The 21763-nt window shown below is 39.6% G+C and overlaps 3 protein-coding genes across 11 annotated transcripts; all 3 read right to left on the bottom strand.

Annotated features, from left to right (window-relative positions):
* Nucleotides 1-720: 720 nt before the first annotated feature.
* LOC120286757 lies at nucleotides 721-4223 on the bottom strand. Of its 4 annotated transcripts, none has more exons than XM_039299239.1 (4): nucleotides 2837-4223; nucleotides 2437-2549; nucleotides 2000-2211; nucleotides 721-880 (listed from the first exon to the last, which is right to left on the bottom strand). In XM_039299239.1, exon 1 carries the CDS (start codon nucleotides 4024-4026, stop codon nucleotides 3121-3123), a length of 906 nt encoding a protein of 301 aa, XP_039155173.1. In that variant the 5' UTR covers nucleotides 4027-4223; the 3' UTR covers nucleotides 721-880; nucleotides 2000-2211; nucleotides 2437-2549; nucleotides 2837-3120. The 4 variants fall into 4 exon arrangements, with proteins under 4 accessions (XP_039155173.1, XP_039155174.1, XP_039155172.1 ...); XM_039299240.1 differs by lacking the exon at nucleotides 721-880 and adding an exon at nucleotides 1086-1824; XM_039299238.1 differs by lacking the exon at nucleotides 721-880 and having other exon boundaries at nucleotides 1086-2211.
* A 6408-nt stretch (nucleotides 4224-10631) lies between these two features.
* Nucleotides 10632-14191, bottom strand: LOC104415109. 3 transcript variants are annotated; one of them, XM_018861354.2, is made up of 4 exons: nucleotides 12831-14191; nucleotides 12432-12544; nucleotides 11989-12209; nucleotides 10632-10847 (listed from the first exon to the last, which is right to left on the bottom strand). In XM_018861354.2, exon 1 carries the CDS (start codon nucleotides 14009-14011, stop codon nucleotides 12878-12880), a length of 1134 nt encoding a protein of 377 aa, XP_018716899.2. In that variant the 5' UTR covers nucleotides 14012-14191; the 3' UTR covers nucleotides 10632-10847; nucleotides 11989-12209; nucleotides 12432-12544; nucleotides 12831-12877. The 3 variants fall into 3 exon arrangements, with proteins under 3 accessions (XP_018716899.2, XP_010024653.2, XP_039156431.1); XM_010026351.3 differs by lacking the exon at nucleotides 12432-12544 and having other exon boundaries at nucleotides 12831-14190; XM_039300497.1 differs by lacking the exon at nucleotides 12432-12544 and having other exon boundaries at nucleotides 12093-12209; nucleotides 12831-14190.
* Nucleotides 14192-16703: 2512 nt separating this feature from the next.
* LOC104415112 lies at nucleotides 16704-20343 on the bottom strand. Of its 4 annotated transcripts, none has more exons than XM_039300494.1 (4): nucleotides 18900-20343; nucleotides 18502-18614; nucleotides 18067-18278; nucleotides 16704-16954 (listed from the first exon to the last, which is right to left on the bottom strand). In XM_039300494.1, the coding sequence occupies exon 1, from the start codon at nucleotides 20096-20098 to the stop codon at nucleotides 18947-18949; it is 1152 nt and encodes a 383-aa protein (XP_039156428.1). In that variant the 5' UTR covers nucleotides 20099-20343; the 3' UTR covers nucleotides 16704-16954; nucleotides 18067-18278; nucleotides 18502-18614; nucleotides 18900-18946. The 4 variants fall into 4 exon arrangements, with proteins under 4 accessions (XP_039156428.1, XP_039156429.1, XP_010024659.2 ...); XM_039300495.1 differs by having other exon boundaries at nucleotides 18936-20343; XM_010026357.3 differs by lacking the exon at nucleotides 18502-18614.
* Between the last annotated feature and the right edge of the window lie 1420 nt (nucleotides 20344-21763).

Below are 21763 nucleotides of genomic sequence, written 5' to 3'. Positions count from 1 at the left end.
ATTGCATACTTCTAAAGCTTGCGCGTGCGCCTTGACCACTCTTAGGTTGGATCTGATCAAGCCAGTTCCAACTTCATGCGATGTGGCTGCAAAGCGACCATCTGATTTTGATCCAAGCTCGACAAGAAAGGCGATCCTAAAGTTTCTTCTGAGGTGGCCCTTGTTCGGTTTGTACGGAGCAAACCATAGGTGGTTGCATTGCACGAGCCTCAACTCACGTGTTATGAACAACCTGGTGTCTTGCGATGACTCCGGTATGCCTGGGGATGGGATCTTCTGCATTATGCACCGCCGCAAATGGCACGTTAAGAACTATGAAGAACACTCAGACTCTCGGACTACGACGTGTGGTAAAGGATTGCGCTATTTTCCCTCCACGCAAAGCGATACTTTACGTCAAATCTACACTCTTGATGCCGCTTCTGCATTTAGCATTATTATGCCTAGCCCCCTGCAAGCGTTTTGAAGTGAGGAACTTTCCAAATTTTTCATTATTATGCCTAGACCTAAAACCGACCCTATTGAGCTTGAGCCCGAGGATTGGATTGACCGTGGGCCTAGTCCGATTCTAGGGTTAACCTAGGACCAATAATTTTTTTTTTTTTTTTTTTTAATTTCCTAAACATACAAGCGTATTCTTTCAAATTTCATATCCATCGATAATATGATATTAAGCAATCAAATTATAAATACCATATCAAACATAAATCTAAGATAAGGTAACAATAGAAATCACCACTTGCTAAAAATAACAAATCATAGAAGACAAAACACATGAAATCAAAAAAGACAATACAAGTTAAAATACATAACATAAATCATGAATCATATAACTTCATATCTTGCTCATCACGAAAAGATCGCTTCAACTTCTGAACACCTAAAATAAAACAAACAACATGTAAATTAATATTTAATAATAGTTTTAAATTGAAATCACTATTAGCGCAATTGATAAAACATCTCACCACTTATATTCATTCAACTTGCAAACTCTATTTATCCATGGTAATCTCCTCGGTAAGATTGAGGCAAGAAAACAAAGGCAAGCAAGGCGAGTCAACAAAGCCAGCTACAGACAAGCAAAGACAAAGAGGGTTTCTATTTCTTTTGGTCAAATGATAGTTTCTACTTTACATAGCAAAAGAAAGACAACAAAGTCACCTAGGGCTTGGTTTGAACTAGGGTTGGTCCAATCCCAATCCTAAAATCTCAAGACCGATGATCAATTCAGACAATGCAAGGGTCAAGGGTCCTAGAATTAGGGATCAACCTTGTCTCCCTCGGAACCGGACCAGCCCGCAAGGTTGATCCTAGACCATTGCTCACCCTTGTGATGACAACATTCGTCTCTACGACAAGACATCCCTTGGATATGGACGTTCCAATTGCAACAGTAGGGGACAAGTCGGGTCAGACCCCTTCCACTTTAAAGACGGTAGGAGATCACGTCTTTGGTTGCAACCTAGACAACTACAACAAGTGTCGTGATAAAAACAATTACGTAGCCAGGATATTTAGCTTGGGCTTTAGGCAGGGACAAATCTATATGTAATATGTCAATGAATTGTAAAGGCGGACTCCTCTATTCAAGTGATTTAAAAAAGAGCATTTTCCATCATACTCTTTTCCTCACATGCACACTCTTTATTCTTCGCATTCGTGAGAAAACAAGAAGTGGACCTGCCCGCCTCCGAATCTAATTTTTGTTCATCATCTTATAACGAAGACAGCGAGCAGGAAAGCTTTCACCAGTTCCCAATTTCGCATAATGCCCATTTCCTACTTTAGCTTTATATAGAGCTCTATCCCACAAAATATATTCTGCAAAACAGCAATTATCTTGAACCATTTGCTTTCTTGGGTAGTATCATCCGTCCATATGATGTGAGTGCAATAAGGAGAAATATTAAAAAAATGAAACTTTGATAAGAATTGTTCCATGAAGAGCAGAGAGCGGAGAGCGATGAGGCCACTCTCCGGGCTCTCATCAATGTACCTGAAAAGCAGTGATGACTTTGGCCAGATCATAGTAGGAAAAGCCGAGAGAACACATAATTGAATTTGGGCAAAAGGTTCCCTCCCAGGATTGGCCACGATCACCTGAGGAAGTGTCCCTGATGATCTGTGAGATCTGGTATCGATAGAAGGCCATTGTTCGTGAAGAAGTGAATGACCAAGTCCAGTCTCGTGGTCTTGAAGTTGGCACAGCTGGACACAAACACCACAGATTCAGCAGACACAACCCACACGAACTCAAGAAATAAGAGACCATGAAAGGGGTTGATTCGAGGTGGTGGCACTGGAGATTAATCTTAGCGTGAGAAGTGAAAATGGTGGGCAGTGAAGCAGGGTTTGCCACAGCAAACTTCCAATCTATCTTTGCTGTACAACCATTATGCAGAACATCAAGGCATACTCAAGTCAAATTTTAACCTGTCACTCTGAAGATTGCTGTGTATCAGAAGATTGAGACTTCCAAGCATTCATAGCTACGGTTTCCTTGTTCCTTTTGGCACTTTCCCAAAGCTTCTCAATTTGGAAAAATTCTGAGCAGATAAAGAATTAACCAGCATACATGAGCAACTTAACTTTCTTATCTTATTAAGCCTACAATCAGGGATCATCTAGGCCATGCTTTCATATAAACATTTAACCTTTAAGGCAAGTTATACAGAAAGCCTAAAAATAAAGAGCCAACTTAAAGGGAGAATGCGAAACAATGGACATTTTCCATGATTTCAAAAGATATGGCAGGCGTTCTCCATCGATACACTATACAGTTCAAAAGAATCAGCAGCCAAAAGTTGAGACGCAAAATAAACAGAATGACAACCTTAAATGAAAGAGGGACAAACGAATTATGTGGTACTGTGTGCCATTTCATGGAACCAGTGCCCCCATCACCATATGCTTCTTCTCCCAATATATATCCAGCAATTCTGGAGCTTCCCCTATATGAGGGGTCACGAACTTCACCAGGAAATCTTTATCAGAAATTGTCAACAGGGTAGTCAAGCCAAACTTCGTCTTCATCAAACCATGCGACGACAAATGTTTGAAAACCATACATCGAGGACGAATCCGTTTTTCTAAGCTCAGCAACATCAAGGTAGGATGTCACAGAAGAAATGAAGATTCAAGCCCCATTTCCTTGACAAAGAATCCCATCACTGCGCTTATTTTTTCCTCAGACAATGTCATGCACCAAGGACTCTTCACAAAAGCACTCATGGCATCATCTTTAGACCAACCCCACCTGCTATAAGCATCCAATTTCCTCTCCCACATCGATTCGCTCATTCCCATGACTGGTAGCATAGCCACAGCGAACTTTGCCGCAGAAGGATCATCAAAGCCCATCCCCTTGGTTTTCTCCACAACTTTCTCGAGGTGATCGTACGAAGTCATCAACTTCCTAAAATGATACTTAACTAACCACATAATGCTTGATTCACGCACTCCATTATCTCTCAAAATCTTGACGACACGAAAAACTGTAGCCTCGAAACCATGCAACAATATTCTTGGACTGCGTCTAATAGCTGTAACCGCGCTCTTATCGCACCCAAGGAAGTCCCGCAGCCTACCGAAATTGGGGATGAGGTGCTTCTCTAAGCTCCTAGTCAATAAGTAGGGAGCAAAGGTGATCGTTTGCGCCAGGTCAGAGCCGGAAAAGCCGACAGAGCGCAGATACTTCAATTTGGGCAAAAGGGTCCTCTCAGGACTGGCCAAAATCATCGGAGGCCTCTTCCTAATGATACCCGCGATCTGGGATTGAGAGAAACCATGGCTCTTGAAGACGTTAACGACCGCGTCGGGTCTCGCCGAGGTTTCGAAGGTGACGCGGTTGGAAACGAACAGCGCTGATTCAGGGGACAACCCACATGAATTCACGACATAAGAGAACGCGAAAGAGGTTTGATTCGAGGCGGCGGCGGCGGCGGCGGCGGTCGAGAATAATTTGAGGGTGGTGGGCAAGAACAGCGGGCGGCGAAGAAGGGTTTTAGAGAGCAAACTGAACATGGGACTTGGGCTGAGACACCGACGAGTACAATCGCAAACAAGATCGCATTCGATTCGACCGACCTCTCTTCTTCTTCTTCCTTACTCTCCCTCGCGGAGAGAACTTCCGGTCACCAACGATCAAACGACTCCAGAGCTTCCTGAAAACAGAGTGAGAAAGAACCAGGAGTAGCAAAACTACAGCATATGGAAATTTTCACCTCTGCAGAGGAAATTTACCGTCCTTACAAGTATAATTCATAACAAATAAAGAAAATTTTAGGTTTAATACAATAAAAAATCTAAACCCATATTGGACAAATTTATCATAAACTAATTTTTTGACTATCAAAATCCCCAAATTAATAGACCTCGACAAATTTACCTCAAATTAGTATATTTATGACAATTACCCTCTATTAATTTATGTTAAATTTTATTATCAAAATACTAATGACACGAGACAGTTGATTATTATACTAGTTTGGAATTTTATTATGTGTTCCAGTTTTATGGTTTTTAATTTAATGGATGGTATATATATCACGGAGATATTTTTGGTCAAAAAATTAATTTGGGGTAAATTTGTTTCAAGTGTATTAGCTAGGATTATTTGTTGTCATTTGAGATAATTTTGTGATAAATGTACTGATTTGAGGTTTTTCGTGATATTATTTCAATTTTTAAGAGAATTTTTGGATTTATAAAGAGTCACAAGCCGAAATATGATGTACACAAATAAAAATAAGATAGTTTGCGAATCCACAAGCTAAACTCATGAATTTGGTTTATCATTTATAGTAGGATATGGATATTAAGATCGCAAACAAAACGAGATTCCAAAGTTGATATGTTATAATCACATATCACTAAATAAATATGAGGATTTTACTAGCGAGTAGATCTAGAGTACATGTCACGTACCTAGATAAAAAAAAGTTTGTTATTTGCATCGTCTCTCTCGTGAGTATGATTACTCTAGGGGTGAGCATGGTCCAGGTTGGGCCGGTCCGCCTCCAAACCCTACGATTAATCCGCATAGTATTGGTCCTCAATTTTTGGGACCGAGAACTGACCTTATTGAGTTTGGGACTGAGGACCAAACCGATTCCAAGGTCAATCGAGACCAATCGATAAATTTTTATTTTATTTTTTGTACTCCTTAAAAAAGCAATTGAGGACCGAACCGATCTAATGGGTTCGGTCTAGTTTCAGGGTCAATGCGGGACTAACCAATAATTTTTTATTTCATTTTTTGTACTCCTTAAAAAAAACGATTGAGGACCGAACTGATCCAATCGGTTCTGTCCGATTTTAGAGTCAACTCAGAACCAACCAATAATTTTTTATTTCATTTTTTATGCTTCTTAAAAGGGCAACTGAGGATCATACCAACCCAATGGGTTTGATGATGAGTGAGGTTAGCTAAGAAAGACAAGTGGTGAAGGTCAAGTGAGGCGAGCATTGAACGTAATGAGTGTCAAATGTTGAGCAGGAAGCAACAAGTCAAGTGAACATTGAGCGATAAGTGGCGCAAGTGACCCAAAGCGAGCGAGGCGTGTCAAGTGATAAGCGGAGAAGTTGTTTTTTTTTTTTTTTTTTTTTTTTTTGGCAAATTGAATACTAAGAGAACAAATAAGATAAAAGAGAATAAATACTAGAGAATGATGCCATAAAGAGTTGTTTATGCATTTTTAGATGCTGTAAGAACTCCTCACAAAAACTTTTTCTCATTTTGTAAATTATGACTATTGATGCCGTAAAAGACATTAAAAATCTAAGTTATTAAAGAATAATGTAAAATTATTTGAACTTCTCACTAAAGAACTGTTTAATATTGTTGACGTTGTTTATTTAAGGTTTTCTCTATATAAAAAAAAATTATAAGTAACATTATATATATAGTCAGGATTGATCCAGATTCGACTGACCTGAAACTCTTAGGATCGAGGATCAATCTGCACAGTGCTGGTCCATGAATTCTAGGATCAAAGACTGACCCAATTTCCCTGGGTATATATATATATATATATATATAGTCAGGGTTAGTCCAAGTTGGACCGACATGAAACTCTTAGAACTGAGGACCAACTCGTACAATGTTGGTTCAGGAATTCTAGGACCAATGACCGATCCAATTTCCCTAGGAACCAGACCAGGACTATTAAGATTGGGCTAGTCTAGAGTCGGTCTTGGGTTGACTCTGAACCGATACTCACCCCTAATTACGTCTATTCTAAAAACACTTGCTAACAAAGTTGGGATAAGTGTTTTGAATTAAAGTCCACAATCATAACATCTCAATAACGCATCATAATTGTGATGTTTTTGCAAAGAGAGAGGGAGAGAGAGAGACAAATGGACATGAAGTAATTCATTTCCATATCTTTTGAAATCACAAAAAATTAAAAAAATAATAAGAAATATAAGATTAGTTTAACTCTAAAAAATAGACTCATGTTAGGGTCCGTTTGTTTCGTGAAAATATCACGTTTCTAGAAAATATTTTCTAGGATATCATTTTCTTGGAAAATGACTATATTTTCCGGTGTTTGGCTGAAACTTGAACTTTGAATGAAAAATATTTTCCACCGTTAGTTAGCTAATTTAATTGTTTGGGGAAAATTATCAAAAATGGAATTTTAATATTTTTAATTAGCCAAAAAATTATTTTTATTTTTTTATATTTTTTAGAATGAATTTTTTATTATTTGTATTTTTAAAAAATCGAAATTTTTATTATTTCTTTCTTTCTTTTTCCTTTTCTTTTCCTTCCTCCTTCCTCCTCCTTCTTCCTCCTCATTCCTTCGCCACCGCATGCCCGACGATGGCCGACTACTCGGCGACCGACCAAGACCCGGTCACCGATTTGGTGAGCTCGAGGCTCGGCCGATCTCGCTTGAGCCCCGCCCAGCTCGCCATATCTAACGAGGCTTGAGTTCCACCTTAGGCCGGCGAGAGATCCACCGTGGGGCGAGGCTCAAGCTGGCTCGCGGCCGACTGCCGCCGTGGCCGGCGACTCGCCAAGGCCAAAGAAGAATATGGGAAGGAAAGAAAGAAAAAAAAGGAAAAAATTATAAACTCGATTTTAAAAAGAAAAAGAAAAATAAAGCATAAAAATAAAATGAAAATGTATTGGTGAAAAGACGCAAGGTGGAAGAAGTTATGAATTTTTTTCTACTTTTGAAAAGTGAAAAATATTTTCTTTGACTAATTCATTTTCCGTGAAATGAGCGCTGGAAAATTTGGAAAATGTTTTTCAGGAAGTCATTTTCCGTGAAACGAACGAAACCTTAAATTTGGATTGGCAATGAATTTTCTCTACTTGTAAAGTGCATTGACTAGAGGGCAATTCAATGTATCTGCCACATATGTGCATGAGTTGGTGCATTTATTGTTTTCTCAATCTAGTTTATTAGGGACGAGAAAGGATTAGCTACATTGGGGGATTCTTGTACAATCTATTCCAAAGCGCATACCTAATCTCCAGTGGCTTTCCTCACTTGATTTCTCATTACTACCAAGCCTTATGAAGCCTATAGACTATAGTTCCCGAATCAAGCTCATCCTCACAAATAAATTCGATATCAATCTCTTTCTTAAGAATCTCACTCCAAAAAAAAGATATCAAAAAATCTTTAGTATTTTCCTATCGAGTTTGTGTTCGCCAACTTGAATCCATGGTTTCCTTGGAGTTCAATGAATGGCGCCCTATTTGGTTCGGCATTTGAAATGGGCTTTGAGACTCTAAAGTCCCTTGACCAAATGCAAACGCGTTTGGTTCGTGTTTTTGCTCAACTTTGGGAAAATACAATTGCATCTTCAAAGGACTAAAGGCTTTTAGTCCAAAGTAGGTCTGAGGTACTTTGGAAAGATGCATTTTCGGAATGCAAGTTTTAGCCTCGATTACTATTCATCTTCTTCAATAACCGCCGCACAAAAAAGTTGATTGGAGGCCAATGATCGATGGCCAAGGTTGCTTGTGCCGACGGCCAACGCCTAGGGTCACGCAACCTAGGCAACCTTGCCTAAGGTGGGCGACAGCATTCGGGAGCTAGATCTGGCTGTCCGGCAGCCCGATTCAACAATCCGGCCGATAGTGGCCAGACCTAAAAAATATATATATATACAAATACAATTTTTTTTTTAAAGGTTAATATTTCGAAAAACCCCAAACTGGTACACATGTGATAAATTTACTTCAAATTATTTTTTTGACCATCAAAAACCCAAAACTGATGTACCTTTGACAAATTTACCCCAAATTGATATACTTGTGACAAATTTACCATCAGTTAGTTTACGTTAAATTTTACTATCAAATTATTAAGTTAAATGACACGTGACAATTGATTGGTATACCAATTTAGAATTTTATGTTCCGTTTGTCATAGTTTACAATTTTTGTGATTTTTTTGTGACATTAATCCAATTTAGCGAATGATATATTTGTCACAAATTTATCAGTTTGGGGTTTTTTACGGTCGAATAAATTAATTTGGGATAAACTTGTCATAAATATACCAATTTATGATTTTTTATGGTTAGTCGGGGTAAATTTGTCACAGATGAACCAGTTTGAAGTTTTTCATGGTTAAAAAAATAGTTTGAGGTAAATTTGTCACAGTGTACCGGTTTGGAGTTTTTCAAAGTATTAATCATTTTTTTAATTTTATAAAAGTCCTTTACAAATGCAATTTTTACCAAACAGTCCAAAGTTGTTTCTCAATACACTTTAGAATTACAATTTACTAAATGCTATTTGCATTTCAAAAACTCATTTCACCCAAAGGTATTTGCATTTTTGCAAGAACATTCCCTCAAAGTCGAACAAAATGGGCCTGGGAAGGAGTCCATAGGATGCAACCTTAATGGCCTACGACCTCCGATTAGTAAGTGTAATCTTGGCTCTTCTTTAACCACAATGGCACATAATTTCTGGGAAAAGTGTCAAAAAAGTCCTAAACATTTTGTCTTTGTGCCGATTTAGTCCTAAACCTTTTTTGGTACCGATTTAGTCCTAAACCTTTTTAAATTGTGCAAATTCAGTCCTTTCTAGCCAATTTTGGTCGGATTTTGCTGACTGAACGCTGACCAGCTGACATGACCCGATCGATGCTAACGTGGACAACTTTTAATAATATTATTTTATTGTTTTAATTATTTTTTCTTTTTTCTTTTTCTTTTTTTCTTCTCCTCTTCTTCCTCCAGCCAGTCGCCAGACCTTAGCGATCGGCCAGAGGTGACGACCGACGAGGTCGAGATCAACCTCACCAATGGCCGCGAGGGCGGCCTTGTGTGAGGCAGCGAGGCTTGCCGCTAGGTGCGAGGTTGCCCATAAGGCCTAGGCGGCGAGGCTCGCCCTCGCCGGATCTGCGAGGGTCGACCTCGCTCATGGCCGGCGAGGGCGAACCTCGCTAGCTTGGCATGAGGAGGCTAGCTCGATTCGATCAGCTCCCAAAGCCGATTCCTGATGGAGCCGACATCTCTAACCCTAGCCGGATCCACCGACGCTATGCTGGAGTCGATGCTCCCCAAGGATCTCCGGCACCTGATGGCTCCGCCCTTGGAGAGCGCCAATTCCTTCACGGCGCTCCTTGGGCTCGCCTCGACCCGAGCCATCGAGCTCCTCCATTGGCCTCGACGGCGGCAGGGGCAGCTTCGCTTTCACCGCGGATTCCGACCTCGCGACAAGGTACCCCGCCTTCTTCAAAGAGAAGAACAACTCCCTAAAGATGAGCTAGCAAACGATGAAGAGCAAGTCGTTGACGAAGTCTGACTCGAACCCCAACTCATTGCCAGATTCGGTAAGGTGAGCCTCGTCGCTCAGGCCTCGAGGGCGACCTCGCGCCAGGCGGGCGAGGCTCGCCCTTGCCGCCCTTGCAGCCACTGGCGAGGTGGCCGGCAAGGTCGACCTTGACCTCACCAGCCGTCGCCTCTGGCCAGTTGCCAAGGTTTGGCGACTAGCTGGAGGAAGAAGAGGAGAAGGAAAAAAAAATTAATTAATTAAATAATTAAAAATTAAAAATATTAACATATTAAAAATATTATTAAAAGTTGTCCACGTCAACGCTGATTAGGCTACGTCAACCGGCCGACGTCCAGTTGGTAAAATCCGATCAAAATTGGCTGGAAATAACTAAATTGGCATAATGTAAAAATGTTTAAGACTAAATCGACAAAAAACAAAATATTTATGACTTTTTTGGCACTTTTCCCCATAATTTCTTGATGTATGCAGGTAGTGCCGATACATCGTAGTAAAGTTAAAGATGCACCCATTGCTTCTTTATAAAGCATGATAGCTTTAGCATAAAGCCAATGGAAATCATACAAGTCCTTCCCTTGTGGTATTCCCTTGTTCTTTTACTAAAGAAGCAAAGGTGAGCATGGTTCGAATTGGGCTGGTTCAACACCTAACCCCAGATCAATTTGCCTAATACCGGTTCCCAAATTTTTAGACCGGATACCGACCCTATAGAGCCTAAGACCAAGGATTGGATTGATTATGAGCCTAGTCCGATTCTAGGGTCAACCTGGGATCAATTAATTCTTTTTTTCTTTTTTTAATTTCCTGAACATACAAACATATTCTTACAAATTACATATCCATCGATAATGTGATATTACGCAATTAAATTATAAATATCAATACATATCAATCATAAATCTAAGATAAGGTAATAATAAAAATCGTCACTTGCTAAAAATGACAAATCATAGAAGACAAACATATGAAATAAAAAAAAAGACAACATAAGTTAAAATACATAACATAAACCATAAATTATACAACTTCATATCTTGCTCATCGTGAAAATATCGCTTCAACTTCTGAACACCTAAAAACAAAACAAACAACATGTAAATTAATACTTAGCAATAGTTTTAAATTGAAATTACTATTAGTGCAATCAATAAAATATCTCACCACTTAAATTCATTCAACTTCAATGTGCAAACTCTATTTATCCATGGTAATCTCCTCGGTAAGACAAAGGCAAGAAAACAAAAGCGAGCGACGCAAGTCAACAAAGCTCCTACAAACAAGCGAAGACAGAGGAATTCTATTTCTTTTGGTTAAACGAGAGTTTCTACTTTACATAGCAAAAGAAAGACAACAAAGTCACCTAGGGCTTGGTTTGAACTAGTGTTGGTCCAATCCCAACCCTAAAATCTCAAGACCGATGACCAATTTGAACAATGCAAGGTTCAAAGGTCACACAATTAGGGACCGACCTTGTCTCCCTAGAATCGGACCAAAGACCGGCCAAGTTGGGCTGGTCCAAGGTTGATCCTGAACCACTGCTCACCCCTGTGATGACAACATTCGTCTCTATGACAAGACATCCCTTGGATATGGATGTTCCAATTGCTACAATAGGGGACAAGTCGGGTCAGACCCCTTCCACTTTAAAGACGGTAGGAGATCACGTCTTTGGTTGCAACCTAGACAACTACAACAAGTGTCGTGATAAAAATAATTACATAGCCAGGATATTTAGCTTGGGCTTTGGGCAGGGAGAAATCTATATATAATATGTCAATGAATTGTAAAGATGGACTCCTCTGTTCAAGTAATTTAAAAAAGAGCATTTTCCATCATACTCTTTCCCTGACATGCACACTCTTTATTCTTCGCATTCCTGAGAAAACAAGAAGTGGACCTGCCCGCCTCTGAATCTAATTTTTGTTCATCATCTTATAACGAAGACAGCGAGCAGGAAAGCTGTCACCAGTTCCCAATTTCGCATAATGCCCATTTCCTACTTTAGCTTTATATAGATCTCTATCCCACAAAATATATTTTGCAAAACAGCAATTATCTTGAACCATTTGCTTTCTTGGGTAGTATCGTCCATCCTTATGATGTGAGTGCAGTAAGGATAAATATTAAAAAAATGAAACTCTAATAAGAATTGTTCCATGAAGAGCAGAGAGTGGAGAGCGATGAGGCCGCTCTCCGGGCTCTCATCAATGTACCTGAAAAGCAGTGATGACTTTGGCCAGATCATAGTAGGAAAAGCCAAGAGAACAAATAATTGAATTTGGGCAAAAGGTTCCCTCCCAGGATTGGCCACAATCACCTGAGGAAGTGTCCCTAATGATCCGTGAGATCTGTGAGATCTGGTATCGATAGAAGGCCATTGTTCATGAAGAAGTGAATGACCAAGTCCAGTCTTGCGGTCTTGAAGTTGGCACAGCTGGACACAAACACCACAGATTCAGCAGACAACCCACACAAACTCAAGAAATAAGAGACCGTGAAAGGGGTTGATTCGAGGTGGTGGCACAGAAGATTAATCTTAGCGCGAGAAGTGAAAATGGTGGGCAGTGAAGCAGGGTTTGCCACAGCAAACTTCCAATCTATCTTGCTGTACAACCATTATGCAGAACATCAGGGCATATTCAAGTCAAATTTTAACCTGTCACTCTGAAGATTGCTGTGTATTAGAAGATTGAGACTTCCAAGCATTCATAGCTATGGTTTCCTCGTTCCTTTTGGCACTTTCCCAAAGCTTCTTAATTCGGAAAAATTCTGAGCAGATAAAGAATTAACCAGCATACATGAGCAACTTAACTTTCTTATCTTATTAAGCCTACAATCAGGGATCATCTAGGCCATGCTTTCATATGAACATTTAACCTCAAGGCAAGGTATACAGAAAGCCTACGAATAAAGACCCAACTTAATGGGAGAATGTGAAACAATGGACATTCTCCATGATTTCAAAAGATATGGCACGCGTTCTCCATTGATACACTATACAGTTCAAAAGAATCAGCAGCCAAAAGTTGAGACGCAAAATAAACAGAATGACAACCTTAAATGAAAGAGGGACAAACAAATTATGTGGTATTGTGTGCCATTTCATGGAACCAGTGCCCCCATCGCCATATGCTTCTTCTCCCGATATATATCCAGCAATTCTGGAGCTTCCCTTATATGAGGGGTCACGAACTTTACCAGGAAATCTTTATCAGAAATTGTCAACAGGGTAGTCAAGCAAAACTTCGTCTTCATCAAACCATGCGACGACAAATGTTTAAAAACCATACATCGAGGACAAATCCGTTTTTCTAAGCTCAGCGACATCAAGGTAGGATGTCGCAGAAGAAATGAAGATTGAAGCCCCATTTCCTTGACAAAGAATCCCATCACTGCGCTTATTTTTTCCTCAGACAATGTCATGCACCAAGGCCTCTTCACAAAAGCACTCATGGCGTCATCTTTAGACCAACCCCACCTGCTATAAGCATCCAATTTCCTCTCCCACATTGATTCGCTCATCCCCAAGACCGCTAACATAGCCACAGCGAACTTTGCCGCAGAAGGATCATCAAAGCCCATCCCCTTAGTTTTCTCCACAATTTTCTTGAGGTGATCGTGCGACTTCATCAACTTCCTGAAATGACACTTAACTAACCACATAATGCTTGATTCACGCACTCCATTATCTCTCAAAATCTTGACGACACGATCAACTGTAGCCTCGAAACCATGTAACAATATTCTTGGACTGCGTCTAATAGCTGTAACCGCGCTCTTATTGCACCCAAGGAAGTCCCGCAGCCTACTGAAATTGGGGATGAGGTGCTTCTCTAAGCTCCTAGTCAAAAAGTAGGGAGCAAAGGTGATCATTGGCGCCAGGTCAGAGCCGGAAAAGCCGACAGAGCGCAGATACTTCAATTTGGGCAAGAGGGTCCTCTCAGGTCTCGCCAGAATCAGCGGAGGCCACTTCCTAATGATACCCGAGATCTGGGATTGAGAGAAACCATGGCTCTTGAAGACGTTAACCACCGCGTCGGGTCTTGCCGAGGTTTCGAAGGTGACGCGGTTGGAAACGAACAACGCCGACTCCGGGGACAACCCACATGAATTCACGAGATAAGAGAACGCGAAAGAGGTTCGATTCGAGGCGGCGGTGGCAGTGGAGATTAATCTGAGGGTGGTGGGCAAGAACAGCGGGCGCCGAAGTAGGGTTTTAGAGAGCGAACTGAACATAGGACTTACACTGAGACAACGGTGGGTACAATCACAACCAAGATCACGTTCGATTCGACTGACCTCTCTTCTTCTTCTTCTTCCTCCTTCTCTCCCTCGCAGAGAGAACTTCCAGTCACCAACGATCAAACGACTCCAGAGCTTCCCGAAAACAGAGTGAGAAAGAACCAGGAGTAGCAAAACTACATCATATGGAAATTTTCACCCTCTGCAGAGGAAATTTACCATCCTTCCGAGTATAATTCATAACAAATAAAAAAATTTAGGTTTAATACCATAAAAAATCTAAATCGATATTGGACAAATTTATCATAAACTAATCTTTTAACTATCAAAATCCCCAAATTAGCAGACTTCTGACAAATTTATCTCAAATTGGTATACTTATGATAATTACAATTTATTAATTTCCATTAAATTTTATTGTTAAAATACTAATGACACGAGACAGTTGATTGGTATACTAGTTTGGAATTTTACTCTGCATTTGTCACAATTATACCAGTTTTATGATTTTTAATTTAATGGAGAGTATATATATCACAAACGTATCATGGGTCAAAAAATTAATTTTGAGTAAATTTATTTCAATTATATTAGTTTAGGATTATTTGTGGTCATTTGAGGTAATTTTATGATAAATGTACCAATTTAAGGTTTTTCATGATATAATTTCAATTTTTAAGATAATTTTTAGATTTATAAAAGTCACAAACCAAAATATGATGTACACAAATAAAAATAAGATAGTTTTACGAATCCACAAGCTAAACTCATGAATTTGGTTTATCATTTATAGTACGATATGGATATTAAGAGTCGCAAACCAAACAAGAAGAGATTCCAAAGTTGATATGTTATAATCACATATCACTAAATAAATATGAGAATTTTACTAGCGAGTAGATATAGAGTACATGTCACGTATCTAGATAAAGAAAGTTTGTTATTTGCACCGTCTCCCTCGTGAGTATGATTACGTCTATTCTAAAAACACTTGCTGACAAAAGTTGGGATAAGTGTTTTTAATTAAAGTCCACAATCATAACAGCTCAATAGCGCATTATAATTGTGATGTTTTTGGAGAGAGAGGGAGAGAGAGAGAGATGGACATGAAGCAATTCATTTCCATATCTTCTGAAATCACAAAAAAAAAAAAAGAAAAAAAGAAATATAAGATTAGTTTAACTCTGAAAAAGCAGACTCATGTTAAATTTGGATCGGCAATGAATTTTCTCTACTTGTGAAGTGCACTGACTAGAGGGCAATTCAATGTATCTGCCACATACGTGTATGAGCTGTTGCATTTATTGTTTTCTCAATCTAGTTTATTAGGGATGAGAAAGGATTAGCTTCGTTGGTGGATTATTGTACGATCCATTCCGAAGCGCATACCTAATCTCCAGCGGCTTTCCTCACTTGATTTCTCATTACCGCCAAGCCTTACGAAGCCTATAGACTATAGTTCCAGTATCAAGCTCATCCTCACAGATAAATTTGATATCAATCTCTTTCTTAAGAATCTCGCTCCAAAAGAAATATATCAAAAAATCTTCGATACTTTCCTATCGAGTTTGTGTCTACCAACTTGAATCCACGGTTTCCTTGGAGTTCAATGAATGGGATCCTGTTTGGTTCGGCATTTGGAATGAGCTTTAGGACTCTAAAATTCTTTGGCCAAATGCAAACGCATTTAGTTCGTGTTTTTGCTCAATTTTGAGAAAATATAATTGCATTTTCAAATGACTCTAAAAGCTTTTTAGTCCAAAGCAAGTCCGAGGTACTTTGGTAAGATGCATTTTCGGAATGCAAGTCTTAGCATTGGTTACTGTTCATCTTCTTCAAAGATCGCCGCACAAAAAAGTCGATTGGAGGCTAACGATCACCGGCCAAGGTTGCTTATGCTGACGGCCGATGCTTGGGGTCACGCAACCTCAAGCACGCTTGGGGTCACGCAACCTCAAGCAACCTCGCCTAAAGTGGGCGACAGCATCCGGGGCCAGATCCAACAGTCTGGCCGACAGATCTAGCCAATCGATTGCTAGACTTAAAAAAAAAATATAAATGCAATATTTTTTTAATTTAATAAAAGTCATTTATAAATGCAATTTTTACCAAATAGTATTTTGTTCAAAATTGTTTCTCAATACACTTTAGAATTACAATTTTCAAACACTATTTACATTTTAGAAAACTCTCTTCACCCAAAGGTATTTGCATTTTTACAAATATATCCCCTCAAAGTTGAATGAAATGGGCTTGGGAAGGAGTCCATAGGACACAACCCTAATGGCCTACGACCTTTGATTAGTAAGTGCTATCTTGGTTCTTCTTTAACCGCAATGACACATAATTTCTTGATGGATGCAAGTAGTGTCAATACATTGTAGTAAAGTTAAAGATGCACCCGTTGCTAATTTATAAAGCATGATAGCTTTAGCATAAAGCCAATGGAAATCATACAAGTCCTTCCCTTGTGGTATTCTCCTGTTTTTTAACTAAAGAAGCAAAGGTGAGCATGGTTTGAATTGGGCTGGTCCAACACCTAACCCCAAATCAATTTGTCTAATATTGGCTCCCAATTTTTTAGACCGGATTGGATTGACTATGGGCCTAGTCTTATTATAGGGGTCAACCTAGGGCCAATTAATTCTTTTTTTCTTTTTTTAATTTTTCTAAACATACAAACGTATTCTTTCAAATTATATATCCATCGATAATGCGATATTACGCAATCAAACTATAAATATCGATACATAACAAACATAAATCTAAGATAAGGTAATAATAAAAATCATCACTTGCAAAGAATGACAAATCGTAGAAGACAAACACATGAAATAAAAAAAGACAACATAAGTTAAAATACGTAACATAAACCATAAATTATGCAACTTCATATCTTGGTCTCGTCATGAAAAGATTGCTTCAACTTCATAACACCTAAAAACAAAACAAACAACACGTAAATTAATACTTAACAATAGTTTTTATTAGCGCAATCGATAAAATATCTCACCACTTATATTCATTCCACTTCAATATGTAAAGCTCTATTTATCAATGGTAATCTCCTCAAGACAAGCAATAAAACAAAGGCGAGCGACGCAAGTGAACAAAGCTGGCTACAAAAAGCAAAGACAAAGAGGGTTTCTATCTCTTTTGGTCAAACGAGAGTTTCTACTTTACATAGCAAAAGAAAGACAACAAAGTCACCTAGGGCTTGGTTTGAACTAGGGTTGGTCCAATCCCCACCCTAAAATCTCAAAACCGATGACCAATTCGAACAATGCAAGGTTCAAGGGTCCTAGAATTAGGGACCGACCTTGTCTCCTTGGGAACTGGACCAAGACCGGCCGAGTTGGGCTGGTCCAAGGTTGATCCTGGACCACTGCTCACCTCTCTGATGACAACATTCGTCTCTATGACAAGACATCCTTTGGATATGGACGTTCCAATTGCTACAACAGGGGACAAGTCTGGTCAGACCCCTTCCACTTTCAAGACGGTAGGAGATCACGTCTTTGGTTGCAACCTAGACAACTACAACAAGTGTCGTGATAAAAATAATTACGTAGCCAGGATATTTAGCTTGGGCTTTAGGCAGAGGGAGAAATCTATATGTAATATGTCAATGAATTGTAAAGGCGGACTCCTCTATTCAAGTGATTTAAAAAGAGCATTTTCCATCTTACTCTTTTCCTCACATGCACACTCTTTATTCTTCGCATTCCTGAGAAAACACGCCTCTGAATCTAATTTTTGTTCATCATCTTATAACGAAGACAGCGAGAAGGAAAGCTTTCACCAGTTTGCAATTTCGCATAATGCCCATTTCCTACTTTAGCTTTATATAGAGCTCTATCCCACAAAATATATTCTGCAAAACAGCAATTATCTTGAACCATTTGCTTTCCTGGGTAGTATCGTCCGTCCATATGATGTGAGTGCAGTAAGGAGAAATATTAAAAAAATGAAACTTTGATAAGAATCGTTCCATGCAGAGCAGAGAGCGGAGAGCGATGAGGCCGCTCTCCGGGCTCTCATCAATGTACCTGAAAAGCGGTGATGACTTTGGCCAGATCATAGTAGGAAAAGCCGAGAGAACACATAATTGAATTTGGGCAAAAGGTTCCCTCCCAGGATTGGCCACAATCACCTGAGGAAGTGTCCCTAATGATCTGCGAGATCTGGTATCAATAGAAGGCCATTGTTCATGAAGAAGTGAATGACCAAGTCCAGTCTCGCGGTCTTGAAGTTGGCACAGCTGGACACAAACACCACAGATTCAGCAGACAACCCACACAAACTCAAGAAATAAGAGACCATGAAAGGGGTTGATTCGTGGTGGTGGCACTGGAGATTAATCTTAGCGCGAGAAGTGAAAATGGTGGGCAGTGAAGCAGGGTTTGCCGAAGCAAACTTCCAATCTATCTTTGCTGTACAACCAATATGCAGAACATCAAGGCGCATTCAAGTCAAACTTTAACCTGTCACTCTGAAGATTGCTGTGTATCAGAAGATTGAGACTTCCAAGCATTCATAGCTATGGTTTCCTCGTTCCTTTTGGCACTTTCCCAAAGCTTCTCAATTTGGAAAAATTCTGAGCAGGTAAAGAATTAACCAGCATCCATGAGCAACTTAACTTTCTTACCTTATTAAGCCTACAATCAGGGATCATCTAGGCCATGCTTTCATATGAACATTTAACCTCAAGGCAAGGTCTACAGAAAGCCTAAGAATAAAGAGCTAACTTAAAGGGAGAATGTGAACAATGGACATTTTCCATGATTTCAAAAGATATGGCACGCGTTCTCCATCGATACACTACACAGTTCAAAAGAATCAGCAGCCAAAAGTTGAGAGGCAAAATAAACAGAATGACAACCTTAAATGAAAGAGGGACAAACGAATTATTTGGTACCATGTGCCATTTCATGGAACCAGTGCCCCCATCGCCATATGCTTCTTCTCCTGATATATATCCAGCAATTCTGGAGCTACCCCTATATGAGGGGTCACAAACCTCACCAGGAAATCTTTATCAGAAATCGTCAACAGGGTAGTCAAGCCAAACTTTGTCTTCATCAAACCATGTGACGACAAATGTTTAAAAATCAAACATCGAGGACGAATCCGTTTTTCTAAGCTCAGCGACATCAAGGTAGGATGTTGCAGAAGAAAGGAAGATTCAAACCCCATTTCCTTGACAAAGAATCCCATCACTGCGGTTATTTTTTCCTCAGACAATGTCATGCACCAAGGACTCTTCACAAAAGCACTCATGGCATCATCTCTAGACCAACCCCACCTGCTGTAAGCATCCACTTTCCTCTCCCAAGTTGATTCGCTCATCCCCATGACTGCTACCATAGCCACAGCGAACTTTGCCGCAGAAGGATCATCAAAGCCCATCCCCTTGGTTTTCTCCACAATTTTCTCAAGGTGATCGTACGAATTCATCAACTTCCTTAAATGAAACTTAACTAACCACATAATGCTTGATTCACGCACTCCATTATCTCTCAAAATCTTGACGACACGATCAACTGTAGCCTCGAAACCATGTAACAATATTCTTGGACTGCGTCTAATAGCTGTAACCGCGCTCTTATTGCACCCAAGGAAGTCCCGCAGCCTACTGAAATTGGGGATGAGGTGCTTCTCTAAGCTCCTAGTCAAAAAGTAGGGAGCAAAGGTGATCATTGGCGCCAGGTCAGAGCCGGAAAAGCCGACAGAGCGCAGATACTTCAATTTGGGCAAGAGGGTCCTCTCAGGACTCGCCAGAATCAGCGTAGGGCACTTCCTAATGATACCCGAGATCTGGGATTGAGAGAAACCATGGCTCTTGAAGACGTTAACGGCCGCGTCGGATCTCGCCGAGGTTTCGAAGGTGACGCGGTTGGAAACGAACAGCGCCGATTCCGGGGACAACCCACATGAATTCACGAGATAAGAGAACGCGAAAGAGGTTCGATTCGAGTTGGCGGTGGCGGTGGCGGTGGCGGTGGCGGTGGAGAATAATTTGAGGGTGGTGGGCAAGAACAGCGGGCGGCGAAGTAGGGTTTTAGAGAGCGAACTGAACATGGGACTTGGGCTGAGACACCGGCGAGTATAATCACAATCAAGATCGCATTCGATTCGACTGACCTCTCTTCTTCTTCTTCTTCTTCCTTACTCTCCCTCGCGGAGAGAACTTCCAGTCACCAACGATCAAACGACTCCGGAGCTTCCTGAAAACAGAGTGAGAAAGATCCACGAGTAGCAAAACTACATCATATGGAAATTTTCACCTCTGCAGAGGAAATTTACCATCCTTCCAAGTACATTTCATAACAAATAAGAAAATTTTAGGTTTAATACCATGAAAATTCCAAATTGTGACAGGATAAATTTGTCACAAATTAATTTTTTTACTATCAAAATTCACAATCCTTAAACTAATAACCTTTGATAAATTTATCCAAAGTTAGTATACTTGTAATGATTACCCTCTATTAATTTCCATTAATTTTGTTGTCAGCAACAATATAATTAATTAGTATACCAATTTGAGATTTTATTATGTGTTTATCACAGTTGTACTAATTTTGTGGTTTTGCGCGCGACCCACCTAGAAAGAGCTCTCCTTTATGTTAGGGCCACTCAAATGGAACTTCGATTAGATGTGGGTATCCAATCCCACTCCTAAGATGTCCAGCGTATTCCTAGGACTTTTAGCTGCCATTGCTTTATTGGATGTTGCCCTTGAATTGCTTTCTGTAGCTGCATCGGGAATGTAATAGAAAAGTTTGCCACCGCTCCTTCGGAATTTTTATACAAATTTAATTGAGGGTATATTTATTACAAATATACACCAGTTTGAGGTTTCTTGGATCAAAAAATTAATTTGGAGTAAATTATATATATATATATATAGTTTAGGATTTTTTGGATTTATAAAAGTCACAAACCGAAATATGATGTATACAAATAAAAATAAGATAGTTTGCAAATCCATAAGCTAAACTCATGAATTTGGTTTATCATTTATAGTAAGAAATGGATATTAGGAGTCGCAAACCAAACAAGAAGAGATTCCAAAGTTGATATGTTATAATCGTAGATCACTAAATTAATATGAGGATTTTACTGGCCAGTAGATCTAGAGTACATGTCACGTACCTAGATAAACAAAGTTTGTTATTTGCACCATCTCTCCTGTGAGTATGATTACCGTCTATTCTAAAAACACTTGCTGACAAAGTTGTGATAAGTGTTTTTAATTAAAGTCCACAATCATAGCATCTCAATAGCACATTATAATTGTGATGTTTTTGCAGAGAGAGGGAGAGAGAGATGGACATGAAGCAATTCATTTTCATATCTTCTGAAATCACAAAAAGATAAAAGAAAAAAAGAAATTCAAGATTAGTCCAACTCTGAAAAAGCAAACTCATGTTAAATTTGGATCGACAATGAATCTTCTCTACTTGTAAAGTGCATTAACTAGAGGATAACTCAATGTATCTGCCACATATTGTGCATGAGCTGTTGCATTTATTGTTTTCTCAATCTAGTTTATTAGGGACGAGAAAGGATTAGCTACATTGGGGGATTCTTGTACGATCCATTCCGAAGCGCATACCTAATCTCTAGTGGCTTTCCTCACTTGATTTCTCATTACCGCCAAGCCTTATGAAGCCTATAGACTATAGTTCCGGTATCAAGCTCATCCTCCCAAATAAATTTGATATCAATCTCTTTCTTAAG

This window comes from Eucalyptus grandis, chromosome 8 (assembly GCF_016545825.1).
Source record: "Eucalyptus grandis isolate ANBG69807.140 chromosome 8, ASM1654582v1, whole genome shotgun sequence".
NCBI classification, from domain to species: domain Eukaryota; kingdom Viridiplantae; phylum Streptophyta; class Magnoliopsida; order Myrtales; family Myrtaceae; genus Eucalyptus; species Eucalyptus grandis.
The sequence above is the reverse complement of the archived record's forward strand: the minus strand, read 5'-3'. Positions and strand labels throughout refer to the sequence as shown.

What these genes read in the sequence shown, in the direction of transcription:
- LOC120286757 (XM_039299239.1), bottom strand. Translation starts at nt 4,026, where the DNA reads ATGTTCAGTTTGCTCTCTAAAACCCTTCTTCGCCGCCCGCTGTTCTTG.
- LOC104415109 (XM_018861354.2), bottom strand. Translation starts at nt 14,011, where the DNA reads ATGTTCAGTTCGCTCTCTAAAACCCTACTTCGGCGCCCGCTGTTCTTG.
- LOC104415112 (XM_039300494.1), bottom strand. Translation starts at nt 20,098, where the DNA reads ATGTTCAGTTCGCTCTCTAAAACCCTACTTCGCCGCCCGCTGTTCTTG.